Raw genomic sequence first — 15,716 nt, 5'->3', positions numbered from 1 at the left:
ATTATGACAGAGAGCTGGACTCCAGTATTATAGATCCCCACTGCAGTCCACGCGCAGCTTGGGCCGATTTTAACATGAAGTATTTAAGAGGGAGAGACGCGCTGAGCGCAGACCATCTGGCGCAGTGAAATTTCCTGGGACTAAAATGGTGAAAACTCACACTGCACAGATTGAGAAAAAACAACAGGTGCCTCCTCAATGCAAATAACTTACTGTCAGATTTAGGATGATCTGGAAAGAAAATGCAAATCCTTGTCTTTGTGAGGGGGCACGAGCTAGGTCTATGATACCCTGTGAATGCTACACCCTCAGCATAATCTGGGCTCGATCAGGTAGAGCTTACAGAAGGAAATGGGGTTGTGGGCTGATACTGTGGCCCGCTTCTTATGGAAATCAGGAAGATTAACGTTCGTGGGGTTAATAAGGTTGAACTGATATTGGGAATAATCACTATTTACAATGTGTTTTTTACAACCGAGATGATGAAGAGGATTATTAAGACACACCATTCTACAAAAACATGAGGATCTTAAGTAGTGCCATCCTTCCTTGCCCTAATTTCTCAAAGAGATTGAATAAATTAAGGGTATTTGACATATCCCCATGTGTTACTTATTGTAATCTTAATGTGTGATTAAGATGGTTCTTCAAGAAGAGGGCTGCTCTTGGATGTGAGAAAAACATGTTTCTTCAGGAACACAAATGTTGTATCATTTCATAAACATGTGTCTCAAGACACGACAAACATGCTTCTTACCACATGTTGACCATGGCTCTTAGAATGTGGCAAACATGTGTCTTAATATGTGCTAATCCTAGCTCTGTGCTTTCAGAAGACATGGCTCTCACTACTTGACAACAGTGGCTCCAAGTATGTAGCAAACATGGATTTTAGCACATGCTGATCATGACCATTTACATATCCCCATTATGGCTATAACCATGATGAAACTCCCCACGTAACAGCAATCACTTGAATGGTAAACATGACCATTGGTATGTCTGCCTCGTTGTGTGGCAGAAATGCCAGACTGTGCGGATCTTACCGTGTGGCGAACATGGCTCTGAGGGAGGAGAAGGTGGCAGCATCCTCTTTCAGGGCCTTCAGCTCATTGCGAAGCTTCATCATGGTCTCGGTCACCATGGCCTTCTCGTTCTCGTACTTGCTCTTCAGGTTGGCCAGAGCCACTTCGGCGGTCTATCAGGATGGAGGAAAGAGGTGTCCGTCAGAGGGACAAGAGATTTCCTGGGTGAGTCCGACTGACGCCCCCCATAGCTTTTCCAATTACAATCATTTCATTTCAGGAACGTAACAAGGCAAGGTGATGCATGGGCCACCCTGAAGCATTATTTAAGTTGTACTCATGTAGACTGCTTTGCTTTGTTTAACACTGCACTCATCCTATTTAGAGATTTATCCCAGTTATTTACATTCAAGATTATGCTCTTGATACAACAGATACATGTAGAGCCTGAATCATGGTAATATATACTGACAAATGGCTAAAGCAACTGAACACTATCTGGTCAGTGAGTTTTTAAATCGTTAACTGCTAGCATTACTTTACTTTCCTCACAATTTGAAATGAAACTACATTTTGAGTCTCTGTTGGCTGTAGGTTAAAAATAACATCTTCAAAGACATGCTTCAGCTGCTGGACTCTCCATGGAGGTCTGCTACTGCTACAATTAAAATACGCATTTCCTCAACGCGCAAGCAGCCGGCACAGCTCTGTAAATGCCGAAGCACTGGCATCCCCACTGCGCCCCGTGTGTTTGCTCAACTGTGTCTGCTGCAGCAGGTGCAATGGCTCCATTTAACACGTGCCCATCGTCTCCGGGAAAGGAGAGATGCAATGTGGCCGCGCCTGTGTGGAAAACGTCAACGCGCTCTCACCTGTTTGTTGGCCTTGAGCACGGTCCTCAGGGTGGCGATCTGCTCCCGTTTGGTGCTCAGCAGGGACTTGAGCTTCAGGATCTCCTCCATGCAGGCCTCCTTGTCCTTGTCCACCACGGGGCCCAGCTCCAGGGTGGCCACCCTCTGGCGGGACAGCTCCGTGGTGCGGTCCACCGCCATCTGCAGGTGCTTGATCTGGTCCCTAATGATGGCCACGAGGTTGTAGATGTTCATGGGCTCCCGGCGCGGGTCCGAGACGGGCGAGGGGAGGGAGGAGACGGGGGACGGGGTGCCCTCGCCATTCTCCAGCTTCCCGGGTTCAGGGAAGAGGCCTTTGGTGAGCAGGATGGGCGAGCGCCGGCCCCGCCCCTCGGGGCTGCTGCGGCCTCCCTTGCCCTCCTTGTAGAAGTCGAGCATGACGCGGTTGGGCGTCTCGTTGTTGCACATGCAGACGTGGTTGTAGAGGTTGGCCAGCTCCTCGCTGAAGGTGACCAGCTCGTCCTGGGCCACGCTGAGGCTGCCCTGCGACTCGCCCGCCACGTCGCTCACCTTCTTCAGCTCCTTCTCCAGGCGCACCACCTGGTCGCGGTCCGTGCGGTTGGTCTTCTCCAGCGAGGACAGCTTCCCCGTCAGTGCGGCCACGTCGTTTTCCAGGCGGCCCCTCTCCTCGTCGTACTTGGACTGGCAGTCTTCATACTTGGCCTTCAGGGTCTTCAGCTCCTCCTTCAGGTCTCCGATCTCCGACACGGCCACCTTGTACTTGCACTCCAGGATCTCGGGCCCGTTGATGTCCACCTCGTAGTAGTCGCCGTCCTCGTGGCTGTCGCGCTCCTTCTCGTTGTCCAGGGCTGACTGGCGCTCCTTGCTGGCCTGCAGCTTCTTCATGGCGTTGAGGTTCTCGGTGAGGCGGCTGACCTTCTCGTGCTGCTCGGACAGCGCCCCGCGGGCGTGCTCCAGCTGCTTCTGGGAGTCCTGCAGGGTGGACAGCAGGTTCACCTTCTCCCGCTCCACCTGCGGGAACACAGGCCCACGGGTCAGACAGGTGAGCACAAGCACAGACTTTATAATGAGATCCGAGAGGCTGTTAACAATATTAATTAAAGTATTGCATGAACGGCAGGCGAAATCTCAACCTTCAAGTGCACATTGGCTGAAAAGAACTACAAGCTGGGCAACATATCAACTATTTTAAAAGTAAATATTTGAGACAGGGACAATCTGAGGGCATTAAATCTCCCGTGACAATCAAGCTGTCTCTGTACTGTTTTGGAGAAATCAATTCACTGTCCAACAAAGGCTTAATGGCCTTTTTTGCCTAAAGGGTAAATTTACTGTGTGTCACCTTGGTGAAAAACAGACAATGCGTTAGGGAAATGGAGCCTGAGATCGGCCAACACTGAGAGCGACGGTACAGCTAGGATACGCGCCGTGGGGGAATGACTACTCGGGCCTTTTTCAAAGGAGCCACCCTTCGGTAGACTACAGGAGTATAGAGTTACCGTGTAGTTCTGCAGGTTCATCAGTGGCCTATTTTTGTTGCATAGACACATGAATTAATAATGCGGATCAGATTCCTTTTCACCTTTGTCAATAACTCAGCCATTTGAAACGAAAGGGAAATGTGTTGTGGTGCCAAAACGGATAGGGGTTAAGATTTAATTTACCTAAAAATAGAATAGTTATAACTTTCAAATAAAGATCAATTAAGGAGGACATTTTCAAATAATTCCGAAACTTGAAGCCAAAGCCTATAGTTAACATTTCTAATTTCCATTTTGACAGCCTGGAAAATAATCCCATCCATAATTTAAATCTTTGTCAACTCGTGTGCTGCAATGAAACCAAGTGTATGCTCAGCTAGATATTTAGAGGTTCCCACTTAAAATTAAGAATTAACTGACACTGTCAAAAATTCTGACATGACCGAAATGTTTCAAGCGAGGAGGTCATCTTGAAAAGTTTAGACTATTCAATATATTCTCATCACTGCTACAGATATCTGTGAGATCAATCAGAGATGGGAATCAAACTAATTCCAAGGATAAAATGCATCTCCAATAGATCTGTTAGAGCAGATGCCAGAAAGGGATTAGCTGGTGATCAATAGGACATGACAAGGGCATCAGAGCCCCTGACTAATTAAGGGAAGTTCAGATTTCCATACAGTGATTTCCAGGAGGAATTCCTGCCATAGCAGAGCAGCATGCCACGAGGCAGGTTAATCCTTTCAGACCGTTCAGTGTTCTAACAATGGCACAGCAGTGGACAACGCAGCAGCTAGGAGCCGTGTTTTGGCAATGCCGCTGAACCCGTACGGAGGTCCGCCTTTAAGGACGCCGCCATGCCCCCCACCAAAGCGCGTTTCCTTCCAGGGCGATGTCCCAGGAAGCAGGACGCGAGGTGATTTTGTGACAGATGGCACTCGTGACAGATCGCCGCTTCCACACGCCTGCGGGATGCAAGAAGGGGGCGTTCCTCTGCGGATTATCTCCAGTTCCTCTTAACAGGATTTAGTCCTGTGACCTGGCGGCTTAGAGGTGAGGAACTACGACAACGCAAGAGTTACCAGAGAGCAGAACCCCTCTCTGATCGCCGTCGGCCGCCTTCCCGCATAGTGAGGCCACGCCATTCACATTAACCAGCCATGCTTAAAAGTAATGTCCATTCTACAATCACCAATCACTAACTGTGTGTTGTGCACGCTGGCACAAGGCAAATTGATTGGCTACATTTATGGCCAGTCTGTGTGGTTCAATAATGCAAACAACAAAGTAGTTTCATCACTGATGTGTAATCACTTGCCAGAAAATACTTTATATGAGTTTCTGGATTAAACTCTGTAATTTTTAAACAGATTGATGTTCTGGGCTGAAGGAGAGAGAGAACGGGTTGGGTTTTATTTCCATTCCCAGATTGATTCGCTATTGATCTGCCCCTGAATCAACTGAACAAATGTCACCCCGTGAATCTTGTTAAAGGGTGAGGTGACGGGGCAGTGAGAGAGGGAGGCTGGTGGGTGGAGCTCCGTACCTGCATGAGCTGCTGCTTGAGCTTCTGGATCTCGGAGATGTTGAGCTCGCTCAGGAGGTCGTTGACCAGGCTGGGGGCGGGGTTGAAGAGGTCGTTCTTCTTGGGCGTGGAGGCCTTGTTGTTGTCGCCGCCGCTGCCGCCGTTGGCCAGCTTGCTGAAGCTGCTCTCGTAGCCGTTGAGCGCGTCGTCGTTGTTGGGCTCGGCGGCGTCGTCGCTGAACTTGAGGCCGTCCAGCGAGATGCTCAGCGGGCTGTGGTACATGGAGTCGCTGATGCTCATGTAGTGCGACAGCTCCTTGCGAAGGTTGTTCTTCTGCTCGCGCTCCGTCTTGATGGTCTCCAGCGCCTCGCCCAGCTGCCGCTCGGCGATCTCCTTCAGGCGGATGGCGTCCTCCAGCTGGCTGTTGAGGAACTCCATGTCCTCCTCCAGACGCCGGATCTCGTGCTTCAGGCCCTCGAACTCCACCTGGCAGGGAGGGGCAGAGTGGAAGAGCCAGCACCGTCAACACCATGACAAATGCTCCGCAATGTGTAAAGCATAACACACCTTTAAAAACACCTGCAGGGCTTCTGCAAGCGCAGTCACCCAAACATGACATTTCACCTTCATAAACATCACTGAAGAATGTTGTATGGAGATTTATGTATTTTTCCATCTCTTAGAGGAAACAGGACTTTCATGAGCAGAGCTGAATGCCTTCTGGCACTATTGACACAGATTCACAATCATGCACACATAGAGGAGGGGTCGGTATCAGGGAAACAGTGGTCTACCCTGGTATTACAGACAGCATGACTGTACCGTCACTTTATTCACATTACAGACTATTTCTTGACCTGTAAGTTGTCACATAACTTTAACATCACTCTGAAAGAGTATCAGAGTGTACACTGATTACACAGTGGTGCACTGTACCCTTGTAATTTTACATTGAACACCTGTGTTAACCTATAGTCCTACAAGGCATCTTCTTCACAGATATTAATTAAACTAAGCAATGAGATTTGCCATTGTATCAAAACAAAAAGGATACATTTTCATATTTATTACTATCCCTACTGGGACTACTTGGGGAACACTATATCTAAAACATAGCCACCTTAATTGAAAGGTGCTATTTATAAATGGTCATGTATTTAAAAATGAATAGCCTATTTTATGTCACAACAGAAAAGCAGTTATGTTTTGCATAATGGACTCACTTCATAACTGTCCACTGGGTGTTCTATTTAAATATTTATACTACATCCAGCATCTAGTTTCAGTTAATGTTTGATCCAAAGTCAAAGCAGCAGTCATTACAAACACAGCAATTAAACTGAACCACAATGAACCGCGCTCTCTCACCATGCCACATGCCAAATATAGCCCTATGGTAATCTTTTATTAACTGAATATGCCTGTAGTTAAATAAATCAACATATCCTACTCTCTACAAGGCTTATCAGTAGCTTAAAGCAAAGGAACTCTTTTTGCAGTATCAACACAGAACAGAGTGCCTACAGATATCAGTTTAACTGAATTTCCATAAACAGAGTGAACCGAACGAAGGGAGGGGCTGCAGGGCCCTTACAAAGAGGGAGGCAAGAGCTGAACTAAAGCAAGGCAGACATTCACTCACACACACACACGCTCATTTACACACACTTACACGCACTTACAGACAGACAGACAGACAGACAGACACACACACACACTTACAGACAGACAGACAGACAGACACACACACACACACACACGCACACACGCACACACGCCTATAGTAGTCCCGAATGAGAAGGTACCAGTGTTGTTTGGAAAATGATATAGCTATACAGATTTTGGTGGTCTTCTGGACACTGGAATGGACTAGCCAGAGGTACTCGGCTTCAGGGCTCAGCAGCACTGGCTTTTATATACATTTCTATTCACAGTTCCTTACTGGAAGCGGCCTGCTAAACAACAGCCATTCTGGACCCTGCTGAGCATGATAGAGTTCTCTGAATTTGTGCTTCTGCTTGCAGATGCTTGGCTTTGCAGGCTAGAAGAATTAAGATTCCGCAACTCTCCTCTTTGCTTGACTGGGGAAGCAATATGGCAATAAGGTACTATTCTATTCCCATTCTGCCTTCTACCACCTGTGTGGGAGCAAGGACACCTACTTTTCCACTTTGCTGATTAGTCAGCCCACCCTCCATTTCTTGTCAGTACTCTCTAGCCCCACCCACCCCTCTACTTCCTGTCAGTATTCGCCAACCCACCCTCCCATTTCCTTTAACTGCTCTGTAGCCCCGCCCCTCAGTTTCCTCTCACCTGACTCTGCTTGAGCACAGACACCTGCTTCTGCAGCGAGATGTTCTCCTCCTCCAGCTCGGTGTAGTCCTGCAACAGGCGTGCCTCCCGGAACTTGTACTCCTTGATGTCATCACGCAGCCGGCTGCGCTGCAGCTCCACCACCTGGCTGTTCTGTAACGCAGAAAGAGAGACAGAGGGTGTGACCTTCGCATTGCTCTTCAGGAAAGTCAAGATACTGTGAGTGAGCGAGTGAGTGAGAGACAAAGGGGGCTCCTATGTCTCAGTGTGGTCCCAGTGCTTTTACTGTAAAGCATTCTGCATAAGTTGACTCTCTACCAAAAATTCATTTGTTTAGTTAGCCAGCTACACTGGCATCTAAATAGCTGGCAGCTCCTGGTGCCAGGTGTCTCCCATGGCAAGATGTCACAAAGCTTATCTGCAGAACAGGTTCTTTGATCCAAACACTTTACGGAAGGCTTACGACACAGAAAACACCCATGATGAAGGATGCTAAGCTAAGCGGATTTACAGAAACCCATTTTCCCCCTGCAGGTGACGAGCAACACCTCCAAAACAATGATGGTGCTCAGAAACGCTAAAATATGCAGGCGCTGCTTGGATCACACTGAATGTGTCTGTGATACAGGAGTCATCCCAGCAGATCTCTCTGTGCTAGAAGATTGCTAATGAATGTGCCCAGCTTTTTGGAACTCTACCACACATCACAAGATTGCCTTTGAAATAGAAATTCCTCATGCCTGGTGCGGATGATTCATTAATAATGAAACAGTGAGAGAAAGGGAGCTTGGTGCCGATCTCTCCCTAAGTCCCATCTCCTTGACCACCTGGCACAGAAAAGGCAAGATCGGATAAGCCCTGCAGTCTGGAAACGAGGAAACCAAAGAAGTCCCCCGCGGGAGAAGGGATTGTTTTGCCCAACAGCTTACTGGGCCTGATAAGGACCCTTCGGTAAAGGGATACGCCTTCAAGGAGGCCGTGGCTGGGCATGTGCGTGTCTGTGCCTACGCCCGCTGGTGCATGTCTGGGGCAACAGTGTAGCATAGTGGTTAAGGAGCAGAACTCATAACCTAAATGCTGCTGGTTCGATTCCCTGCTGGGGCACTGCTGCTGTACCCTTGGGCAAAGTACTTAACCTACAATTGTCATAGTAAAAATATCCAGCTGTATAAATGGATAACACTGTAAAAAAAAAAAAAAAAAAAAACTGTAACTGATGTAAGTCGCTCTGGATAAGAGCTACATGCCAATAATGTAATGTAATGCGTGTGAACAACTGCATACTGTGTGTATGGACTCTGCCTAACAGCATGGATGAGGCCTAAGGAAGAAGGCGGAGTGGACGGGCGCCAGCGGATTTCCACAGAAGTGTGTCACGTCGTCCGAGGCGTGATGCCAGCACCTCGGAGGTGTCTGAGGACACCTTGGTGATTCGGGGGTGGCGGCGGAGTGGTGGGGCCGCTTGTTTACACGGCACGCAGGCCCTAATCCAATCGGGTTAGAGAGCGTCTGTCGCTGGTGGCGTGTCCATCACTGTGCACGTCAGCGTGTCACAGATGAGAGGGTCATTATCTCTCCTGCACGCCGCTGGCATGGGCTCAGATAGTGACGGGTCTTCCATCAGCCGGTCGCCCCGTGCCAGCCGACGCCCACCCCCATCACCCCGGCCTCATGACACAACCCATGCTCGGCTTGGTGCTCACTGGAACAACAGGCATTCCCAAACAAGACATTCACTGAGAGGGACCAGAGAGTGCTGGGACACGGATAAAGGGCATGCCTGCAGTCCTAGTGCCTGGTCGACAATATCCTGTCAATCAATACGTCCATGCCCCAACCCATCAATACCCCTTAAAGAGGAGTCTAAATCAGTGTCAGGAGATGCCACTCTGTCAGTGTTGATTCGGAGACACTCCTCGCAAAGTGTGCAAACTGCTCCGAGCTGCGCTGGAATCCCCTGGGTGGTGTTCCTCAGCTGGTCCCTACAGTATGTGTACATGTTGGTGCGACGAAGTGCGATGAAACCATTTTCCAAAATCCACACACCTGCTGCAGCCCCTTGTGGGAGAAGCGCGAGCCTCGTTAGGGCTGCGTAATATTCAATTACTCACGCCTGAGCTTGATTGGAAGCGAAAGGGGAGGGATTTTAATATGCATGAAGCCGTGTGAATGCACAATCAGCACAGCGCCGCTGCCGGTGTGGTGATCCTGGCAGCGCGGTGATGAATTATGCAGACATCGTTCATCATGCGGCCGCGTGTGATCATTAACATTGAAACAGCGGCATTCATCAATGCCGCAGCTTTGCGCCGGCCTCCGTTTAAACCCGGTGCGCTAAGGACGCCGAGGATGACAGCTAATCAGAAGATGAACTAACGTGACAGGTGATTAAACAAAGCTATAATCACACATGACTGAAATCAGTCCATTCAGGAGTCCATTCTAAGCAAATGGTAAATCTTTCAATTTACAGATTTTCACAACAAATTGGAAATAGAAAATGACACTAAACATGAAACTAAACACCACAGATCAGGTGATTCTTCATGAGATTGTTTTTATTATGAAATGTATTAAATTCTTTACACACAGACACACCCTGTATCACTACCTATCCCTACAGCTACACTTTCAGTACAGAATGTCATGTCAGGACTATGTGATTACTATGTACCTGTAACTTCCTGAAGCAGACACATGAAAGCAAACATTGAAAATGAAGCTGTCAGAAAAGGAGTTTTTAAATTCAAACCCTGAATGAAAAATGACTGTCTATCTGTGTATGGGTTTAGAACTGAAAAGAGGGTCACCGCGGAGTCAGACTGATTGAATTATTCCGCCGGCTGCTCGTTAAACTCTCCGGGATTAGATTACGGATCCCGGGAATCTACGTTCGGGAGATTTTTTTATCATTAAAAGGGGATTTCCAGTGTGCAGCGGAGGTACTGGCTGAAAGAGCTCTCACCACATTTCCACTGTTCACAAAAGAAACAGAGCATCGATGACTCCACGTGCTCCGCAGCCCCGAGCAAATCCGGTCATGCCGGGACTTCAGAGGAGCACTCGGTCTGACACTTGGCTGATGTGATTTTCAGTACAGGCTCCTCTCACACAGTGGTATAGACTTTCATCAGCCTCGCCCAACAGCCCCTGTCTGCAACATTAAACGCATCGACTGGGTCGGCCTATTGAGTGTCAAAAAACCCAAACCCTGTGCAAAGTTGGGCTATCACCGAAATCCCCTCTGAACAAACCCTGTCACGTTCCCCTGCGCCACCCACCAGCTTAAGGCGGCCCTCGGGAACGTTAGCGGTGTGGGGCTGAAAAATATTTACTCAGGCGAGGCTGGGCTGATGGGAGCACGCTGCTTATTGTAGGTGTCTGTGAGAGGGAGGGATGGGTATGGCAGATGGGGGGCTAATCTTTATTGATGTTTGACTTGCCACCACCTAAACACCCAACTCAGGAGGTATCCTTTATCTACATAATGACAGGTTTTATTTAGGAGACCCCCTCCCCCACCCCCTCACAGGCCAGTGTTGTTGTTATCAATCAGAGCAAACCCCACCCCCACAGGGCCCCACCAGCTGCTTTGAACCACCCAAGGGGCCAAACACAACCCATGTTTCAAGAGAGGCAAATAGCCACCCACTAATCACTCAGCTGTGCACCTATATTGGAGGTGCCTGTGTGTGTGTGTGTGTGTGTGTGTGTGTGCGTGTGTTTGTGAGTGTGTGTGTGTGTGTGTGTTTGTGTGTCTGAGGGCAGGTCCCTGCAAGTCTGAAAAGTCCCTGTGTGTCTTTCTAACCTTCCTATGAGGGAGACTGGGCATAATGTTGAGAAGAGCCAGACAAGGAAAGTGAAGATTTCTCTTTTGAAAGATTTGGGGGGTGGGGGGGGGTAGAATATCTTTTGGAAACCTGAGCTTTTTCCTCTTAAGCCACTATGAACAACGCAAGCACTTCAGTTTCATTTCATTTAAAAAAAAATGCTTTCCACAGCATATCACATCTCAGCACAGCATGGAAAAAAGGAAATCAGCAGTATTCAGAATTGTGTCCCGGCCTCAATAAAACTCTGCTGAGCTTATCTTCAGCCTGACTATCACTCAGACACAACCAGTGTCCATGTAGCTTGTGAGTTAACGCTGCACCATTTCGCAGATTGGTTTGTCCCTACAAAATCTGCAACTAGCAAGCCAGGACACCTCCGTGATTTATTTTCATGGAAAGCGTGGCGATGCCAGACAGCAGGTGACAAGATTACAAATGCGGCACCGCAGCAAAGACGCTGTCTGCCTGCGAGTCTCCCTCGCATGCCACCGACAGCTGCGGCTAACGAGCAGAACCGCCACTGCTGCACCGCGGGTCAAACGCCAGCCCGGCTGCATGTTTTATCCAGGAGATGGTGTTCTAATTTCAAATAGGAATGGAGTTTTCTCCTACTGTGTACACTCAATCTGCAGAGGGCTTGCCCCGCCACATTTCAGAAACGATGAGGGGGAAAAACATTGCCATCAGCTTTTCAGAGTGAAGCTGAGAACATACATCATCCTATGTATAATCCGTATCAGCACGTGAGATACCAGGATTACGGTCAATGCATCATTTAAAAAAAAAAAGCATCAGTGGTAAGCAAACGAGGATGTCTGAAGGAAATTAGCCCGAAGCATTTTCAGGCAGGCATATGGGGGTAAAAATAGATGTGCACTGTAATTGTACATTGGATAAGGACTGTAAGCGAGGGCCATTATGGGTTCCATTATAGCGCGTGACAAGAGAGGGTCACTCTTCTTTAAAAAAAGAAAAAAAAATCTCCAGAGGCAAACAAATATGTTGAAACTAGAGACTGCCATAGCTAATGTGTTCGTTCCTCTGTGGAAAGTCCCCTCATGCGCCTCAAGGTCTTATCAGAGAAGGACTCCTGTCACACATCTCATTTATTTATTAACTGTATGGAAATGACGGCCCCATCTGTGCAATTGGATGCTGCCGTAAATTACAGAGTAACACAGTTTTGCTGTTTGCCGTTAAATTATGCCAAATGCAAAATCGTCGGAAAATCAATGCTGACTCTTTTAAGGTATTTAAGCCAGGCGTGCTCAGGAGGTAGGGGAAGTGATAAAAATAGCCATCAATCTCGGTGACATACGCCAAAGTGGTTTTGGTACGGTGCTCTTTCAGGGGGGATTACATGGGGAACATCTGGAGACCTTGGACGCAGTGATTAAACGCCACTTCCCGATGAGATCGCGTCGGACGCGGTAAGCACACTCGGGTCATCGGGTTAATGTCAGTGGATCCCGGCTCAATAGCTGCCGTTGAGAAGTGCCCTCTCTCTGGTCACACGGCAGCGCTCACGTGATTACCCACAATGCCGCTGTCGGAGAAACAACCGCATGCGGGGCCCCCAGAACATGCCTGGCTGCTGGGAAGTTTATTAGATCTAGCTCACGTCAACGGATATCAATTTGAAACAAAGCACAGCTCCCCTGTCATTTTAGCACAGCTCCCTTGCTAGTATTAATGGATTTGAGAACTGTTGCTGAATTACCGCAGGGAACAGGTAAAATTAAACTCGACAAGCTCAGACGGGCCGGGACAAGCAGTCCTGCCCTCTTCCCTCCAAAATGATAGCCATCTTACTGCTATTACCCAAGTTACACCCCATTATAAAACGTTACTTGTTTTGCTTATTAAATCAGCTGGAGGGAATAATTTGAGGGCGGTGGCTTTCTGTGGCCAGCAACAGCACGCTGTTTTTCCACTGTAACTCTTTCACGCGAGTGGAGACGACACAGCCACAGGCAAGAAGGGGGGGCAGGGGCAGGCAGAGTGGGTGTGGCTCACAGGCAGCGGGCCGTGAGACAGGTGCGCACTGGGAAGGGAAAACGCCCGCTGTCACGCATCTCAACAAATATAGCTGTGCTCATAGGTAATTTAGTCAAGTCCAGGCCAGCGGTCTGGCCTTGGGTAGATACAACAAACAATTCAGCTCAGGGATTCGGGTGGGTGTCTCTCTGTGGGAGGATCAGTGCATCTAAAAGGGGAGCGGTCCACCTTCCTAAGGCGTACCCCTTCATTGGCCTCCACTGGCGCATGGTGCACTGGATGCCAATGGCTTCCCTTAGACGACTTAATGTAGCGTATACTACACCCCATACCAGGCAGCTTAGGTTATTTAAAGCTCACCACTCTGGCATGAGGGAGAATATCATCTGACTGCCCTTGCTGTACATGGGAAAATATCAGAGCCTTCTCCTTGAGTGCATCCCTTTTCCTCTTCCTCTCTCTCTCTGAAGTTCTGTAATCCCTCCTGTTAAAAGTCACCCGTCAACCCGAGACCAAAGCGGCAGATTAATGTCAGAGAGATGATGTAGCAGAAACCGATCAGCATTCACAGCTAAACAACCTTCATTATTTCACAGTGAGGGCATGGAGATGGGATTTCGGAGCGGAAACACAAAGGCACTCGCCTGCTCCCTGCGAAGCCTGTTCAGAGGTACACAGGGATACTGCTGACAGGCTTCAGCGTCGACGGAGAGCCGCGTGGGCTCGGCAGGCTTGACTCCTCATCCTCGGCGCTGCTGACGCAGGCCCTTTCTGCTCTGCCGGGAGTCACAGAAACCAGAGTCACGGCGTCACACTCATTACAGCGAGGCCTATCTCGCTCCAATTTCCCTTTATGGTGGCTAATCCCATAACTCAGCCATGTCGAAAAATACCCCTAATTACGGGCCGCGAGCTTTGGGGCTGGCGGGGCAGCACCCCCCCCAGCCGTCTGCAGCTCCGGGCGCGCCACACTTCCCCGGCTCGCAGGCACGGCCTGCAGCCTGCCACTGGCGAAACTCGGGGATCGGAAGCCGAGAGGTCAGCGGAGCACCCCCGCAGAACATTAATCTGGAAGGGGTAGATGGGGCAGATCCTGTGCCTGTTTGTAAAGCTGTTGGGACTGTCAGGACCCCCTGAACTCCACTCATTAATTGACGACCACGGGCTGCCTCCGTCACGGCTTCGCCACTGAGTCCGTCCCCTTAACTACAGCAGAACCAGACTCCCTGACTCTCTGCTTTATTATAGTGGTGGGGGGAATAAAGATTAGTTTTTTCCCCCGACACACTCCTTTCACTTCTCCTCTTAAAAAAAGCAGCAGACACTGCAAACACTGCACTTGGGCTTCCTCCATAACCAGTAACCCCTATCACCTTGCTTAACATGTAAATAATAATAATAATATTAATAATATACTTAAGTCTTAAGATTTTCTGCCCAAAATGATTCCTTTTCCACTCCTTACTCTTCCAACCCCAGGAGAGAGCTCATCTCTCAGCCTCATTGTCCTGTTGGAACCAAAAGAGGTCTGAACCTGGGAAAGTTACTCAGAAGAGTGGAGTCTGGGAGTCTCATCAGCACTGTAATCCCCTCTCACCCAAGAAACTCCTTCTGGTGGTAAGAGCACACTCTCCACTACTTTCAAATCTCTCTCTCTTTTTTTTCCCTACCCCCCCCCCCTTCTTTACCGTTCCCCCACATCCATCACGACCCTGACAATGGGCCCTTTCAGACACCCCGCATGCCCCACGCTCACAGCACCCAAAATCTGCCGTGTGAAGGGTACAATTAGTTCCCATAAACACCCTTGATTTAAACCCCTGAGTGCTTCTCACCACTGAAATGCATCAGTCTCTCCACCTTACAATCTGAATGAGGCGATTTGTTTCAATTACATTAAAGGCATTCTCCTCCTCAGCTCCAGGATATGCAAATGAGCTGGCTAAAGGGTCTTGTATTGTTGGGAATAGTGAGTTGGAGGGACAAAAGCAACCCAGCAGAGAGAGGCAGCTGCACCACGCATCCACCCATCTGTGGCTCCTCTCATACTGGAGGTGGCTGAGTGTAAATAAATTCTTTTCCTAAGTGACAGTGTGGTAAGTACCGTATTTCTGCACTTAATTTCCCCTAAGATCTGTGTGAATAGCAGAACGGCCCACCTAGCAGTGCTGCAGACGCCACTGTGTGAACAGAGAGGATCTTGATCAGTAAAAATCAGCTGAATGCTCCCCCCTCTGAAATCCTGTTTGCGCGCACGGATTCAGCTATCGCCGTTTGCCATGCCGAGTCCGTCTGACTGAGACTTCAAAGCCATGAAGACAGAGGAGAAGTCAGATGAAAGCAGTTTGAAAGGACACCTGGAGTCAGTTTTTTTTTTCCCCATGGTGCACAGGTTTCAAGCCCGACCTGGATATGAAAAAAGCAGAAAACCCACAACAATAACCTATTGTCAATTTTTAAGGCTTTCATCTCCTTTCAGACAGCAAGTCTAACAGTGACTAGAAAAGACATGATGTATGAATGACTAAATGACTTCTAAGTGACTAAATGTAAATTTAGGAGATTCAGAGACATATCGGGCGTAGGGAGATTATATGGAGAAGCAGTAGAGGCTCTGTAGAAGAGCTGTAGAGAGATTGTGTGGAGGCTGTGGAGACTACATGCAG

The 15,716-nt window shown here is 48.6% G+C and overlaps 1 protein-coding gene across 2 annotated transcripts in view; it reads right to left on the bottom strand.

The window, feature by feature from the left end:
- LOC118780260 (protein bicaudal D homolog 2-like) overlaps positions 1–15,716 on the bottom strand; it is a 59,303-nt gene that overhangs the window by 13,180 nt on the left and 30,407 nt on the right. For both annotated transcript variants that reach the window (XM_036532670.1, XM_036532669.1), the window contains exons 3-6: positions 7,220–7,372; positions 4,928–5,392; positions 1,898–2,908; positions 1,047–1,198 (exon numbers count right to left, since the gene is read on the bottom strand). In XM_036532670.1, the coding sequence (XP_036388563.1) occupies positions 1,047–1,198; positions 1,898–2,908; positions 4,928–5,392; positions 7,220–7,372 (1,781 nt within the window). The remainder of the gene's footprint in view (positions 1–1,046; positions 1,199–1,897; positions 2,909–4,927; positions 5,393–7,219; positions 7,373–15,716) is intronic.

The sequence above is a fragment of the Megalops cyprinoides genome, chromosome 7 (assembly GCF_013368585.1).
Source record: "Megalops cyprinoides isolate fMegCyp1 chromosome 7, fMegCyp1.pri, whole genome shotgun sequence".
NCBI classification, from domain to species: domain Eukaryota; kingdom Metazoa; phylum Chordata; class Actinopteri; order Elopiformes; family Megalopidae; genus Megalops; species Megalops cyprinoides.
The sequence above is the reverse complement of the archived record's forward strand: the minus strand, read 5'-3'. Positions and strand labels throughout refer to the sequence as shown.